Raw genomic sequence first — 17395 nt, forward strand, 5'->3', positions numbered from 1 at the left:
ATCTGCTCTCCAATTACCGTTTATCCCAAATCTGAGCGAAAGAGGAAGAGAGAGAGAGGGAAAAAAAAATAAAGAAAAAAAAATAAAGGAAGTCACTTCACAATTAGAAATTAAATTCAACGTAAGGGCTAAAATTATACTTACAGCTAAGCTGGCAAGGTGATATGACAAAGGCTTATTAACAGTTTCTGCAACTGACAAAGGCTGTCAGCAAAACATCAGCCCTTTTCCAGACAAAGACAGTGTTGTTTTTATTCCGTTTGGTTAATTAAAATATTAATATCAAACTTTTGTTTCAGATCTGAGAATATTTCGGCAGACTTTTTGGGGGCACGGAGGGAGGGGAAGGGCCTTGGCACAATGGCCTAAAACAAACTAAGGCGATGGATGGATTGATCAATGGGTCACGTGGCCTAAACCTCTCATGTACACAAAAATACTGTGCGTTTTTTTTTTGATGTTCGTTATTAAAGGGATGTTATGGTCTTCGGTCTCCTGAACGGGCGAACCCCTCACGCTGCCTCGGGATCCTGGGGAACGTGCTCTGCTGTCTCGATTTACAATATCTCGTACTTGTCGACCAATAACATGGTTTCCGAAGAGTACCTCACTGGGCTGTTGCCCTCCACGTGGCTGATGCCACTCACCTGCAAGGGGGGGGGGGGGGGGGGGGAGAGAGGGCGGGGGAAAAAACAGAGACAGTCTCACACTCAACCCTCGGCGTAAGTCACTCAGTCATCAGAGGCCTAAAGTCTTTCAACCACCGTCATAGTCGCCATTGACTATGATGTTTATTTCTTTGACTGCGCCTCCCGTTGCCTGCGCCTCCCGCCCGGCTTGGCATCGTGCTCAGTCACTGTCAAGTGCGCTGGGACGTTACTCTACCCGAGGGGCACTGCGTAAATGCGAGCTATTGTATTTAGGGATTACTTCAGCTCAGCGCCCTTTTACAAGGGTGCTAAATTCAGTCTGGATTGTGAGCTCAAGCCCCAACGCGGGGTTCGAACCCACAACCCCCTGACCCAGAGGGGAGCAGAAGCTAAAACAGTTGAATTAGCCCATAACAAAGTTCTTACCTGTATATTGCAGTAATTCTTTTTGGAGACGAAGGAGACATTGATGGGGAAGAAGTCGTTGGGCTGGCCGGCGATGCTGAACTCCAAGCTGCCGGTCTTGTTTTTGGCATCGATGACCGGCAGGCACCACTCGAGGATGCTTCGCCTGCTGTCATGGCGGTAATCGCCATCAATGTCGCCGATCACAGGCGCACCCAAGCCAGCTCTACAACAGCAACAAATTACATTTACACGGCGCCTTTCACACCGGGAGGACGTCCCAAGACGCTGGACAATCGGGGATTTGACCTGAGCTGGGGGCTGGGATCAGGAGGGGCTGGAGGGACTGTGGGATGGAGTTCCAAAGCGTGGGGGGCAGAGACTGAAAGCCCGACCTCCGATGGTGGGGATGGCCGGCCGAGCGGGGAAAGAAGAACGGAATTCATACCCAGCTCGGGTTTCCAGCTTCTTAAGTTAGAATAAGATAAAGAAACGGCGCAAATAGACCATTTCTCTCGCTACAATGCAATACAGACCCGACACCGGGGTCAGGGATAGGCCTCATTGTGGACAAAACATAGTGCAGATATTGCGGACTCTGTGCGTTTCTCTCTCTCTGCTTCTCTAACAGTGTGCGGTGGGTATGAGGCTGAGGCAGCGTGTGTATGTGTATGTGCGTGTGGCTGGGATGGTGTGCACAGGTGTGTGACTGGGGTGGTATGTTTGAGCACTATGTTACGTACCAGTTCATGCCGTTAAAGTGCGCACTTTGCTACGATGTACACACGGGCACAACACAAATGTGGATGAGGCTGGCACGCAGGGCGGTCACTACACTTACGGGACTGGGATGAGGATGGAAACATCATTCAGCTCCAAGCTCTCCTCCTGCAGCTCGTACTCAATATTTACATCGCAGCCAGTAGCGCTCTCCGAGGGCCAGCAGTTAACTGGATCAGAGAGAGAGAGGGGGAGGGAGAGGGAAGAGAAAGAGAGCGCAATGAGAACCAGACAGAACTCAGAGCCCCTATGTTCCTGAGGTTGGTAAAGTTCCATCAGTCTTGCTCAGTCACCGTGTTCTGTAAACACAAACCAACCCGAACCCAACAACTCAAACGGACACGTGAAAACCAGCTTCGTTTTAAGTCTCTTAAGGCGGTATCTCTTCCCCTCGGTTTGCCGACTCTACACTAGTAATTAAGAGACATTGCGAAATACATTCAACCTGTTCCACTATTTGAAATACCATCTCCTTGTCTTTACCGGGTGTCTGAAACATCCCGAAACCCATCACCGTGCTTAAGAGTCTCCAAACAAAACTGAAATTTCCATGGAAATCCCAGAGATAGATTGTCGGAATGGAATGCACTCTCTCTCTCTCTCTGGAGGGATGCATCCTGCTTACCTAATTGCGGAAAGTATTAGGCGCAGGTCGGTTGGAGGGTGTGACATAGATAGGAGGCCATTCAGCCTGTTACACTATTTGAATTAGATGGCCTTTGCTCCAAACCAGCCCCCTTTTTTTTAATACTGTGCACAAATTGCAAGTAAAAGCTCATGAAAATTCTCCCGAAACCCAGTCGCAAAGTGCACTTGTGAATAAAGGCATTTTGGGTGAGAAGAGATGGGTTTCGTTAACCTTCCAACTGAGTCTGCAAAAACAATCCAGGAAATAATATCTCAGGGTATAATGTATAGTTTGAGTCACGACATGTGCAAGTGAATGCCAAGGTGGTGGAAGGGGAAGTGGATGAACCTAGAAAACTCTTGCGTTCTTAGAAGCAGACGGCACTCTGTAACCGGTCGATATGAAGCGTTCTGGTTCAGAAAGTTTTCCTTCCCCTTCGGCTTTATTGTCTGAATGCAGGCTGAACACTGTGATCATAATACAAGTAAAAAAAAATTAAAAAGCTCCAGGAGGAAGAGGCGAGACGTGATAAGAGAACCAAAACTCACTAGTTAGAGGAATGAGAGATTCATCTGTAGTTTGCAACCTCCATTTGAGCACCCCTACGTCATTGTTCAGTGGGAAGGACTTGTCAGGGTTCTTCAAGCCGATCAGACAGTCTGTAGTGAATAGCTTCTTGTCGACGTTCGGGTGAGTCTGAAAGAATGAAACCAATTGGTTTGTTTCAAGTTCTTGTTGCACCACAAACCGACTGACTGACCGGTCAAGTGTAAGGCTTGAAAGCAGACCGTACCCAGTCACTGTAACAGCCGAGATCGAGCATATTCACAGAGGGAGAGAAGTCCTGCAGAGAAGCATCAGCTACTTGAGACCCCTTGACCCACCCTTCACACCATTTCCGACATCAACAAATTACATTTAGCCCAGAGCCTTTGACGTCGGGAGGCACTGCACTGCACTGTCAGGGATTGGATTGGATTGGAATCAGGAGGGGAGGAGGGTGGCCGAAGGAGCGGTCGAAGAGGAGGGTCTTGAAGAAGGCAAGGGAGGGGGAGGGCGAGGTGAAGGGACTGTGCGATGGAGTTTCAATGGGTGGAGGCAGAGAGGCTGAAGGCCCAACCGCTGATGATGACACACACAAAATGAAGGTTTCACACACAGCCTCCCTCACACAAGGTTTACCTGTAACTGGACGCCTTTTTGTCGTCGTTCTCCACCTGAAGGCGGATCCTCCCATACTTGTCATCGCTGACCCGCAGGGTGATCATGCCGTGGACCTCCATGTTCTGTAGGCCCCCGTCCCGGCCGCACGTCAGCGAGATTTTCTCTTCCACCTTCAGGTGCACGCTGTGGTGGGGGGAGGAGAGACATTAAGAGAAGTCATCAGGAGGACGATGGCAAGAATCTGGATCGCTTTGGGGATGACTTCCTGCCCTCAGTGGCTGGTCTGCTATTTCAAGTCCTACTGATGAGCCAGGCTGTCATCAGTAGTACCCTGGAATACTGCGAACCCGCCTGGCTCAGGAACCAGATGAGCGAGACTGCCACAGAGGGGAGGGCTGGCTCGATTCGACTTTCCGTTGCCAACCGTATCACCTTGGAGCCAGTTCAACTCCGAGGAGACCCCGTAAACACCCCCTCCAACCCAGGATTTAACAGACGGACAGAATCTACTTCCCGAAGAGAGCTCAAGGACCCTCTCGCCATATGTTACAAAGTAGGTTGTGAGCTTGGCACGAATTAGCACAGATCCAAAAAGGCAGCATTTTTGGGGGGAGAAAGCAGGTCAGAAAGGTAGGCCGGTGCTCGGGCGTGAAGGGATTTACAGACGAGTGAGATGATCTTGAAATCGATCTGTTCAGTGACGGAGCCAGTGGAGCCTGGCAATCTTGTGTGATGGGCGGGGAGGGAGACAGAGTTTAGTGCAAGTTTTCACTCACCTTTCTACATTTATGGGAGGTGAAAGGACCTTCGCTGCTTCTGACGAGCGCTTCGATGTGGTGCTGACGTGCTCTCCTTCTGATTTCAGCTTGTCCACAAAGTTCTCCACGTCCTTGCCCTTAGCTCCCAGCTTCAAGGCCTTGCTGGGACCAGAGGGTCTGAGGAAGCAAGCAGAAGTGTACTGAGTGTACTCTTGAGTGTTCACCTCAGACTTTCAGCCACAAGCTTCCCCCATTACATTCAGGATCAAAGCAGCCACACACATGGCATGCCAATGCCAAATCAGTGTTCACATTAGCCAATTACACACACACATACACACCACACGGGGGACACACACACACACAGCAGGAAAGTGAGACCTTTAAAAAAAGGTGCTCTAAACTTTTTCGTTCTCCATCCCTTCCCATCACCCTCCCCTCTCGTCTCCCCAACCCACACCCCCCATCCACCACAAAAAACAAGGGGAAAATAAAAGTCACAATAGCATCACACCAGCCAAACGATCCATCTGCAAAGATTCTAGTCTACGTCACACACTGCGTCACCACGGTCAAGCCATAACAACAACCAAAAACAAATAAATCTATGATTAAACAAAAATAAAAAGGGTTTTGCTTTGCATTGGAGAAATTCATTCCTTACATGGACTGGGTGCTAACAGAGAGGCACTCCCACCCGCATGCATTACAGAGAGGACTAAAAGAAACCATACCTGATGATATATAACACAGCTTCACAGGCAAGGCCGGCTGCATCAGCCCTTAATCCACAAGAGAACCCAATTGAGTGACAATGGGCTTAAATGACAGATTTGGTTGAGATATAAATCTATATATTCTGCATGTCCCCGTGCCCTCCGTTCCACCATCGTTAGCCACACTTTCAGTGGGTGTCTGACACACTCATTCACCGTTGCTTAAGAGTCTCCAAACCAAGCTGAGAATTCCATGCATCCCATCTACACATGGAAATCTCTGAGATAGATTGTTGGAATGGAATGCGCTCTCTCTCTCTCCCCCTCCCTCCCTGGAGGGACGCATCCTGTTTGCCTAATTCTGGAAAGTATTAGGCGCAGGTTGGCAAGAGCCAAAGTTTGGGGACCCAAAGAGTAGAGTCTAACCAGTTAAAACTGTATAACTTGCTATTGATATTTCTATCTCGCAAGCTTTCCCACTGCTTGTCCAGCTAGGACCACTCTATCTGTTAGGGGTTTGGCTTGAGGGTTAACAGGAGCTGAATGGGAGGATTACCTGCCCCCATTGACTAATCTGCAATTCCAAGGCTTCACAGAATATACGGTAAAACAAATTGACTGTCTTTTGTCGGTGAAACCCGACAGCCAATTGTGCACAGCAGTGTCCCGCAAACAGTCGTGGATTAAGCGACCAAATTATTATCTTTTAATTAATTTTGAATTTTTAAACACTGAACAAGAGGAAAGGCAGTCAGGAGGGGGAGATGGGGGGCTTTTACAATGTCAGTGGGTCATTCCACCAATTTAGAAATCTTGCAGGATCCGTTAGCAGAAGATCATTTGCTACATCCTTCGGACGAGATGTTAAACTGAGCTCCCCATCTTCCTGTTCACGTGGACATTAAAGATCCTGTTTCACTATTCAAAAAGAGAAGTAAGTCTCTTGCTTCCGGTGTGCTGGCCAGCAATTCCCCAGATAAAATTGGTCACTCGCTCATGATTGTTTGTGGGACACTGCTATGCACAATGGCTGCCATGTTTTGCCCACAAAAAAAAGAATTGGGAGTTAACCATATGAATGTAAATTTGCACTATAAACCTGATATAAACTGAGCCTGGAAGTCTATGTATCATCCCGCACTAGAGATAAGAGCCGGGTGGCAAATAAACCAAGACTACACAACGCAAGAAAGTGGGCAAGAAATTTAGTCGGCAAAATAATTTGCTTTGAAGAAAACCTGGGATTCTAAAATCACGTCAGCGTCAATCATTGGGCTCCATTGTTCAGCAAAGCCACATCGCTAATTCATGCATTTGTTTTTGTTAACTGCAAGGCTGGGATCAAGCTGTGCCAACCCACACCGACAGATGAAGATCACACAGTGTCAAATCTAGGTCAGGTGGAAGTGTTGACTCGTTACTGAGTGAACGTTGAAGACTCGAGAAACGTTTCTTCACGTGGGGTGGGTTATAAAAACACTGCACTGTCACCCAGGGTTAATAATGGGCTAGATTTTCATCAGCAGCTACACAACCAGAGCGAGAGCACTGGGAGGCATCGGGGCCGCACAATAACCATAATGTATTTTTATTAAAAAAGTTAAAATTCGGTCACGCAATCCACAACTAAATGTGGGACACTCCTGTCGCAACTGGCTGCTGCGCTTCGCCCACAAGACAGTCACAAGTTTAGTGGGCTAAATGGTCTTCTATTGCTACCCCCCACTCCCACCAGCACAGGATTTTCAGGAGGCAAACATTTTTTTAATTATTAACAGAAGCAAAGCACTCATTTGTAGTGAAAGTGCCACTAAATCACATCAATGCAAAGCTCCGTAAAAAGCTAAACAACACGGGGGTGGGGTTGGGGGGAGAATATAATCTTAGTCTGTACGTGCCCCTACCTCATTGCTCCCGCCATGACTTTTGGCTTCTCTGGTTCGATGATGGTGTCGGTTATGACGGAGGCTGAGGTGCCACCGGACACGGCAGAGCTGCCAAAGCCACCGAATCCCGGTGCTTTCTTCCCCTGCCTCTCGGCGTCTCTGCGAGCCTGCTGCAGCTCCTTAGCCTTGCGGCGCATCTCCGCCTTCGCCTCACGCTCTTGTGTCTGGACACACAGACAACAACAACAACCGTTACTTTCCCAAAGAGCAAAACAACCCGACCACCAACATACAAGTCGATTCCACGCCAGTTTGTGGTGACGCTGCTGTGTGCAATTGGCTGCTGCTTTTCGCCCACAAATAATCAGTCAATTCACTTCACAGTGGGTTGTGAAGCGCTTTGAGACGTCTCGAAGATGTGATCAGGCGCTGTATCAAATGCAAGGATTATTATTATTATTATTATTATTAACAACAAATGACATTCATACAGCGCCTTTCACGTCAGGAGGACATCCCAAGATGCTGGAGAGTCAAGATTTGGGGCCCGAGCTAGGGGTTGTGAGCAATGGAGGGCAGGGGTAGGTGGGCGGCCAAAGGCGCAGTTGAAGAGGAGAGCGCGGACAGGTTGGTATGTAGGTCACAGAGGGAGGGAGGAGCAAGTCCAAGGAGGGCTTTGAAAGTAAAAAACATTGGTAGCCACACAACTGGAGCGAGAGCACACTAGTGGGGTGAAAGAGCGACAAGGCAACACAACAACCATCATGATGCACAGCGTATTTGTTTATCCTGAGAGCCATTCAACACCAACTGCACTGAAATGTTTAGTGCAGAAATGACAGCACTGGAGCTATTCCACTCTCGTTTCCTCTCTTCAAATACTTATTCATTCAAAAAATGCCTAAATTTCACTACACATTTACTTGTATGTTCAGTTTACTTCCCCCAAAAATTAGAATTTCCATTCATGGACAGCGCCTTGGGACATCCTCCCGACGTGAAAGGCGCTATAAAAATGTAAGCACAGTCGAAGGGGAAGGTTTTCAGGCGTGATCTGAAAATGGGGAAAGAGAGGGTCAGGCAGAGGGTTAGAGGAAGAGCATTCCAGAGTTTCGAGGTGTAGTTTCCAGAGTCTTGAAGGGATTATTAACCACAGAAAGTGATCCGCTAATTGACTAACTGGGTTTCTACTTACAGCTAGGTAAACAAGAGGCATGTGCGTGGAGTAAGGAAACTTGCCCAAAGTTTCACCCTGCCCAGCCGGGAATCGAACCCGGGTCCTCTCGCTTGCTATGCGATATCTCTGACCACTAAGTTGCAGGGCTCTCACCTCCCGGACGGCACGGAACACCTTCTCCTCGTGGGAATCCATTTCGGTGAAGGTTCGGATCTGAGCGAGGTTGACATTCTCACGATAACCCAGAGCCACAATCTCGTCAAAGGCAAAGATCAAATCAAAGCAGTGCTCCGATATCTCGCTCTCCTCCAACACCCTGCAGTACTCCGGGATCTGGCAAACAAAGGCAACCGGAAAACTGTGTGAGACACGGGAATGACGGTAGAGGGCAAATAACAGGAGATAATAGGAGAATAATATTTCTGGCCTTTAATATAGCACCTTATCACGTTATTGAGATGCCTCAAAGTGCTTAATAGTAAAATGTTAAGCGCTTATTGTAAAATGGAGTGACTGTGCATTTTGTGGGCGAAATGCAGCAGCTAATTGTGCACAGTGGTGTCCCAAAAATAATCATGGATTGAGTATTTGTGGGACACTAACAATTGCCATTTAAAAGACTGTTTCGTACATATGGATTCCCCCTCCCCCACACCCACCCTCAACATGTGGCGTCTAGCTTCAGCTGAGTATATTGATCGTATAAATTGATGAGGTAAAGGCTTCCGCCCCCTTGGGGCGCCAAGCACTTGCCTGAAATTGGCAGCACAGAGCTACATAAGCCTGCCAGTCACTCATCTAATAATAATCAATCCTTCCATTTGATGTAGTGCCTTATTATGTCTTCGACACATCCGAAAGTGCTTCACAGAATTTCCACTACTAAAGTGGATTGACTTTATATTTTGTGGGCGAAAAGCGACAGCCAATTGCACACAGCAGTGTTCCACAAACAGTTGAGTGACTGAGTGAGCAAATTATTAGTAAAAAGTGATCTGCCAATCGACTAACAACTGGGTTCCTACTTACTGCTAAGTAAACAGAGGCTTGTGGAGTAAGCCCAACGTTTCGCCAAGCCCAGGAATTGAACCCAGGTTCTCTCACTTGCAAGGCGAGCGCTCTAACCATTACATTACAGGACCCCTCTTACGGAAGGAAGCCAAGGGAACAAGCGTTCCTTACCACCCGGGAGAAGAGACGGAGTGTTTCAAGGTCCTCCAGAATGTTGCTGTTCTTGGTGGTGATCAGCACCATGTAGAGCTTCTCCAGGGGCTGGTACACGTACCGCACGCTCTCTGTCTCTACAAATGTGTGCTGCTTCCCGGTGTTCATCAGCTTGGGAAACGCGGCCAGCAGCCCTTCAATGCGTGTCCTCGTCATTTCCACAAACTGCCTCGAGACTATGGCCTTGCCGGCTTTGGTACAGACTGCTGTCGCTAACAGCACCTGTGGAGAAATAAAAGGAACCGATTACAAGAGAGAAATCGTCTTCTAAAGAGCGAGGGCAGAGTCCCAGAACTTTTTAACATTCAACAAGTGGGAACCATTCACCCACAAAATACACAATCACTCCACCTTACAGTATATCCACATCCCCCGCTCCAACGGCCTTCAGCCTCTCAGCCCCGAGGCTCTGGAACTCCATCCCCCAGTGCCTTTGCCGCTTCCTCCCTTTCCTCCTTCAAGGCCGGTCTCAAGACCTTTCTCTTTGACCGAGCCTTCAGCTCCCCTCTCGACTCTCTACCCCCTCCTCGCTCCCTCCCTTCCCTCCCCTCACCCTGACCATTTCCCCCCATTGCTCCGGTCCTGACCCAACTGTCCAGTGCCTTGGGACGTCCTCCCGACGTGAAAGGCGCTCTATAAATGGAATCTTGTTGTTGTTGTATCCCTTGAAGCACTTTTTTTTAAACTCCACATGTCTCGGTCTACCTAGCAGTAAGTAGGAACCGCGCTTGTTAGTCGATTAGCTGATCGCTTTCCAGGGGCAATAATCCCTCCAAAGATAATAATAATTTGTTCACACAATCTATGACTGCTTGTTGGATATTGCTGTGCAATATTAGCTGCTGCATTGCCTACAAAATAACAGTCACTCCACTTTACAGTATATCCTGTGAGGCGCCTCAACGATGTGATAAGGTGCGATATCAAATGCAAGGATTATTATTATTATACAATGAACCTGAATAACTTTACAAACCAATCATTCTGGAACTGAGACGCATGTGAACAAGGCTTAAGCTCCTTTTCTAAAAGCAGCAAATGTCAAACGCAGGTATAACAAAGGAGGTGTTAAAAACTGGTAACTTGCATTGAGTGTAAAATACAAAGATGAAATGAGGAATCAATCCATGTCCTTCACTTTGGGAAAAACAAAAGCACGTGAAATAAGGCCCATTAAACAGTAGTGTCGAGAACTAGATCAAGACCCTCCTCTTCGACTGCGCCTTCAGTCTCCCTACTAACCCCACCCTCCATGCTCTCCACCCCTCCTGATCCCAGCTCGGATCCAAATCCCTGACTGTCCGGCGCCTTGGGATGTCCTCCCAAGGCGCGGTGTAAATGTAATTTGTTGTTATCACTGGACATCCGTGTGATATGAAAATTGCATTCAAGAGCACCCAAGTAAATTGATTTAGCTTTGCAAAGTCACATGTAAATATACACCACATTCTTAAGATGGATGCAAAGTATGCACTTGATCCCCATTGATTTTTTCACCCAAAGGGTAGTGGAAATCTGGAACTCTCTCCCCCAAAAGGCTGTGGATGCTGATCCATTTACATTTTCAAGACTGAAGTGGATAGATATTTGTTAGGTCAGATATCAAGGGATATGGGGCAAGGAAAGGTAATTGGAGTTGAAGTACAGATCAGCGATGATCTAATAGAATGGCGGAACAGGTTCGAGGGGCTGAACGGCCTACTCCTGGTCCTATGTTCTCGTTCTGCCCAATCCCTGAGGCTCCAGACAAAAGAAGCACCACTCAGCAATGATACACATCTAGAATTTTATTGGGTCAGAGAACAAAGTTCACAGGTCCAGTCAGCCAACAAGTGTTGCTGTAATTTAGCTTAACCACTAAACAAACCACTCCATTACTCCAGCGCATCACATTGCTGTTCCCTGTATCCATGCAACCCAGTTTTAGAAATTCTAAATTCACAGTGAGCTTGTGAGAAAAATCTGTTCGCACAACATAACACCTCTCAATGTTCTGCCTCACTTACTTTCCAAAAAGACTGGGCTCAAAGCTTCAGCTAACATAAGTACCATCAAAATATCCAATCAAGCTTGCAGGTAACATTTTTTGGGGGTCAGCTGGGTGTCTGGACACCTGCAGAAACCCAGCTCCATGCTTAACAGTATCAAAACCAAAGTGAGAATTCCATGAATCCTATCTACTCGGAAATCCCAGAGATAATTGTTAGAATGGAATGTGTACTCTCTCTCTCTCTCTCTCCCTGAAGGGACTTTTCCTACTTACCTAAATCCGGAAAGTATTAGGCACAGGTTGGCAAGAGCCATGGTTTGGGGGAGCCCAGAGTGTACATTGGGGTAACCAGTTAAAACCATATAGCATGCCATTGAGAGCAACATGACGACTGGAATCCGGTAGCAGAGTCAAATAGCGCCTCAGATACAAGTGATGGAACCAGCTCTCACTCCACTAACTTGCTGTTTTGAAGCACACTGAACCGGGGGCACCAAGAGAGCGTGACAGGTGAAGAAGTTCTCTCCTGGATGTGACACCATCGACCTCCACCATCGACTGCTATAGCAACCTTGAGGAGATATCCAACAGCAGTTCAGGACGATTCTCCTTCCAATCTCCTCTCCCCATTTGTGGTAGCAATTCCCTACATAGTGTAATTTAGATAGCTCAAGATTGGGGTGGGGGTATTTAGGCGACACCGATAAACCACTTAAGCTTTGCTATATCTCTGCCCAAAGATACCACTAAATCAGGTGGGGTCAACCTTTTGGCTGCTGAGGGCCGGATGCCCTATTTGAGAAATGCCCGCAGGTCGCAAAAGCAATATTGTTGTATTTCCCTTCCAGAAACATAACATGACAACATTTACGGGTTATGGAGGAAGTGGTTGGGCCAGATGAAATGGAGGGAGAAGGGCCGGATGCAGCCCGCGGGCCGCCACTTGGATCACCCTGCACTGGAGTATCTAGATACCTCCAGCCATTACACAAATCTTGCTACATTCTGCTGTCTGATAGCTGAATCTTTGAGTACATAACTGCACTCCATATGGTCATACGTTCTCCATAAGTTCTGTAACTTCACACATACTCCATTCTTCTCTCTTTCTCCCAATTTCACTACGTTGAATTAACCCGATCTCTGGTAATGATTTACAATCTTCATCCCAGCAGAGGATAGGGACAGAAAGCAGGAGGATTGTGCCATTCCACACCCACTGGGGATAAATTTAGTAGATTTTTTAATTCCCAATTCCCCAAAAGGTGAGGTAAGAATCAAGCTTTCTTTGTTAATGTGATTCCAGGTGCTATTCCTCTGGAGAATAACAATGGGCACATATCATCATGAACTCCTCATACACACTGGTTACAGAGTCTTCCCACAGACACGTGCTCAGACCGAGCTCCGTAAATTCCAGATTTAGTTGGTCATCAGGGGAAAATTGTATCAAGACAACAAAAGACCTAACCAGAAAGTACTGTAATGATAACAGTTTAAGAGAAGCACTTGTAGAGATAGTTACCTGGAAACTGGAGAATGAGGTACTTTTCAGGGAGATGAGATTAATTATACATTGGATTTTGACTCCAGGTCATCTTGAAGAAGATGCTTTACTTACATTGTGTAACTTCTTCTTTTGTGCTCAAATACTCTCTAAATCCAAAGACCAATATGTACAAACATAACAACATGAAAAGGCCATTCAGTCCCTTGAGCTTGTTCCACCATTCTATTAGATCATGGCTGATCTGTACCTCAACTCCATTTACCTATTTTAATACAAAATAATCTATATCAGAGGTACTTTGATGTCTAGGCACTGGGTAAGCACAGGATTGAGTTCAGTTTTAACAAATGCCTGCAATCAGATAGCTTGTCAACTGATACATAACTTAACTGAACTTCATTGAAATTTCTCGATTTCTGGTATTTACTGAGGAATGACTGTGGGTAGGAAACTGGCTGTGGGTCAAATCTCAAAGCTAACGCTGTAGAATGAGACAGCGGAAACTGACAAAAGCTATTGATCCACAACACAATCAAGCCATGTACATTATAATACAGCATCATGTATCCTTTGCACACAAAAATATTGTCCCCATCCTCGACCAACTGCACTGGCATTCCATCACACAGAAAATACAATTCAAGATCCTGGTTCTCACCTTCAAAGCCCTCCTTGGCTTTGCTCCCCAGTACCTCTGTGACCTCCTAACCCCAAACCAACCTACCCCGCTGCCTCCACTCAGCAGGCTCCAGCCCGCTTCATGTCCCCCGCCTCACCTCTGGCAGGCAGGCTTTAGCCACTCTGCCCCACACTCTGGAACTCCATCCCGCAGTTGCTCTGCGTGGTCCCCTCCCTTGCCTCCTTCAAGACCCCCCTCTTCGACCGTGCCTTTGATCACCTTCCTTTCCCCCTCACCCGCGCTCTCCACATTGCCCAATCCTGACCCCCAGCTCAGGTTGTCCAGAGCCTTGGAACGTCCTCACAACTTGAAAGGTGCCTGCATGTTTTGTGGGCGAAACACGGTAGACAATTGCGCACAGCAGTGTCCCAGAAACAGTCGTGGATTGAGTAACCAAATTATTATTAGCTTTTTTTAAAAAATCGTCAACCAATCCCACTATAACATGAACTAGGGACACTTTCACTTTGGATTTTCAGAAGTAAACATGTAGCCTTCCTTTACAGCTTACTGAATAAATTACGTTAGTCACACACCCACATACTGAAATATACAAATAGGGATTTTTTTTTGCATTTTCTACCTCTCTAGGAGACGCAAATTTAAATAGGTAAAAAGACAGTGAGCCACAGTCTCATGAAACAGGGCCTAGACATTAACACATAATACTTGCATTTGTTATAGTGCCTAATCACATCTTCACGAGGTCTCAAATTCCTTCACAGAACATACGGCAAAGTGAATTGACTATATATATTTTGTGGGAATGTCCCTATAGACTCCTAGGAGTACTCAGACTTATCACAGTATTGTGCCCTTGCTCCTGAAAGAATTAACATACTGGAGTTCAGTCCAACGGGTACCAGTCAAGTATTTTCTAGCATCTCACTCAAGTTCATATGTGAATCTACACAGCGGTATAAAAATAGTATTCCTTGACTTGGGAGTGCAGATTTGCTTTAAATAATGTGATTATATATTTCAATTAGTAGCTTTGGATTACCTGCAACGTTAAGTAAAATATGGTTCCTTTAAATTTCCATTGAACATCAGCATAGGGCAAAGTACATCTCCACTGTTATGCCTTGTAAAACTCGCACAGCAGATAAGCTATTGTAGATAAACTCACCAACCACTGGTGAACCCGTTTTCAAGACAGTACAAAAGATACCAATAAGGACATTTTGAAATACAGTCCCTGATCAGTATGTGAACACACACAGTACACGTATACATACAAGTCCCCCAAATCAAATATTGCTGTGCGCAATTTCGCCAACAAAACACACAGTCAATTCACGTTATAGGATATTCTATGAAGTACTTTGAGACGTCTTTAAGGCAGATAAAAGCGTTATCTCAAATGCAAGGATTATTTTTACATATGCAACAGAATGGTACAAACCTCGCCTTCAAATTACACAGCATTTCCAAGTGACTTGATAAGCACTCCGAGACAGAGCCCCGCGTGAAGACCACGATACAAATGCAAGTTGTTTTTGTTGGTGTTGATAAGATGCGATATCAATTGCAAGGATCATCATTAAACAGGTGAAGCTCAACATCTTAAATTTCCCCAGAGTACTAGGAAAAATTTAAAAAGTTCACCCTTGTACCAAAAAAATTGTAAAGTGACTGAGCCAGTCAGCGGTAACCTGATGAAATTAAATCAAAGTAAGAACTCAAAATTTCACGGGTACTGTATCTGTACACACTTTATACAAGTCCTGCGGTAGTGGTTAGCGCTCTTGTCTCGCAAGCGAGAGGCCCTGGGTTCGATTCCTGGGCAGGGCAAAGTTTTAGGCAAGTTTCTTACTCCACATGCCCCTGTTTACCTAGCAGTAAGTAGGAACCCGGTTGTCAATTGGTACTTTCCAGGGTTAACAATAATAATCCCTCCAAAACCAAAAACAATAATAAATTGGTCATTTTCGATCTACAACTGTTTGTGGGACATTGCTGTGCGCAATTGGCTGCCGCGTTCGCCCACAAATATACAGTCAATTCACTTTACAGTGTGTTCTGTGAAGCGCTTTGGGACGTCCTCCCGACGTGAAAAGCGCTATATCAAATGCAAGAATTATTATTATTATTAACAATCCCTTCAAAAAAATAATAAAATAATAAAAAATAATAATTATTAATTAAGGCTGTGTGCAATTAGCTGCTGCGTTTCGCCCACAAAATATAGTCAATTCACTTTACAGTATATTTTGTGTAGTACTTTAACACTTCTTAACAATATGGATCAGGTGCTATATCAAGGCAAATAATATTATTATTATTATTATCAACAAATCTTAACCACAGAGTATGTTAAAATTGAAATCCTATTGTAAAATCTGTTACTACTGTGCGATTAAGGGCTCCAACAGCCAAGTCTGTTCACAGAGGGACTGCATGGCCTGCTCCTCCGGTACCTACGAGTCCTTCCTGAAAACGGTCTCGGATGAAGTGATGATGTGTCACATCCACATCGAGCAACAAGCAATGCTCGCGGAATGGCTCGGCACTGAGATAATCGCACACCAGCTCGGGAGGCAGAGAGAGAGAGACCGTCAACCGAGAGGTTTCAGCGTTAACAACAGAATCGACAGGAAGACGTTTGGCTTTACGTGTCCCGCAGATGTGTTTGCGAATTCCATTTTCACAAATTGGGAGAGAGCGAGAGAGCGAGAGAGAAATTCTTATTGAACGCAGCTCCTGAGCAGGATGACTTGAGGCGGGCGGGCGGGCGGACGGGGGACGTTGAGATGAAAGACAAAGCTTCAAAGCGCACAATTTGCAAACCGCGCTGAAGGGAATATAAAGGAACAGCATCGATCTCTCCCTCTCCGTCTCCCAACGCGGCTTCAAACCCCACACACCAACCTCCGCCAACCCCCCGACGTCTTAAACCCGAAGCATTGAGAGCCCCGAAACCATTCGAGAGACCCCACCGCGAGGCGTTAAGATGTTTAAAACGAGCCCATTTCTTCCCCCTCTGAAAAACCCAACACCACACACACACACACAAACAAAAAAAAAAGCCAACCAATACCGTTTTAAAATCGATCACAACCGGACGGACATCTCCGCGGAAAGGGCGCGAGTGGCCCCCGAATCCAATCGGAACGGCCCCCCCCCACGGTTTCGCAACGTTAACCGAATAAAACGTCCGCGTTATTTCGGAGCATTTAGAAACTCGGGAGTTGGAGAGAGGGGTTAATTTTTTTTTTTGGGTGGTGGGGGGTTTGGGGTGTGCGAGAGGCCGCGGCCTAGTCCGCTCGGGCTTCAGCCGGCCTCGATTTCTAACCCGCCCCCGGGGCCCGGCGGCCGTGGCTTTTTCTTACCATGATCGAGTCCTGCCGAAGCCTCCGAGCTCCCGGTTCACCTTTACTGTAATGTTATATGTATGTTTCGACCCCCCCCTCGACGTTTCTCGGCCGAGAGCCCCCACCTCGCGTCGCTCGCCTCAGCGCAGCGGCTCCCAGCGCCAGCAATATGGCGGCGGCGGCCACGTCTCCCGCCGGAAGCTCCCGCCTCCCCCCCCCCGGGGGTCAAAGGGCGGCCACAGTGTCCTACACACTGCACATCCTGACCCTAACCCCCAGTGCTGCATCCACACCATCCGTGTACCTGACCCCACACCCCCATATACCCTGACCCCACACCCCCATAAAGCCTGACCCCACACCCCCATATACCCTAAACCCACACCCCCATATACCCTGACCCCACACCCCCATATACCCTGACCCCACACCCCCATAAAGCCTGACCCCACACCCCCATATACCCCGAACCCACACCCCAAACCCCCATATACCCTGAACCTACACTCCAAAC

At 47.0% G+C, this 17395-nt stretch overlaps 1 protein-coding gene across 1 annotated transcript; it reads right to left on the reverse strand.

Annotated features, from left to right (window-relative positions):
• Positions 1-456: 456 nt before the first annotated feature.
• Positions 457-17052, reverse strand: arcn1 (archain 1). The gene is given in 11 exon segments (NM_001292512.1): positions 457-647; positions 1077-1281; positions 1897-2005; positions 3012-3159; positions 3646-3658; positions 3661-3810; positions 4404-4562; positions 7006-7211; positions 8318-8497; positions 9347-9610; positions 16900-17052. Coding segments are annotated over 11 exon segments (1527 nt in total). The 5' UTR covers positions 16903-17052; the 3' UTR covers positions 457-557.
• Positions 17053-17395: the final 343 nt, after the last annotated feature.

The sequence above is a fragment of the Callorhinchus milii genome, unplaced genomic scaffold (assembly GCF_018977255.1).
Source record: "Callorhinchus milii isolate IMCB2004 unplaced genomic scaffold, IMCB_Cmil_1.0 Scaffold25, whole genome shotgun sequence".
NCBI lineage: Eukaryota > Metazoa > Chordata > Chondrichthyes > Chimaeriformes > Callorhinchidae > Callorhinchus > Callorhinchus milii.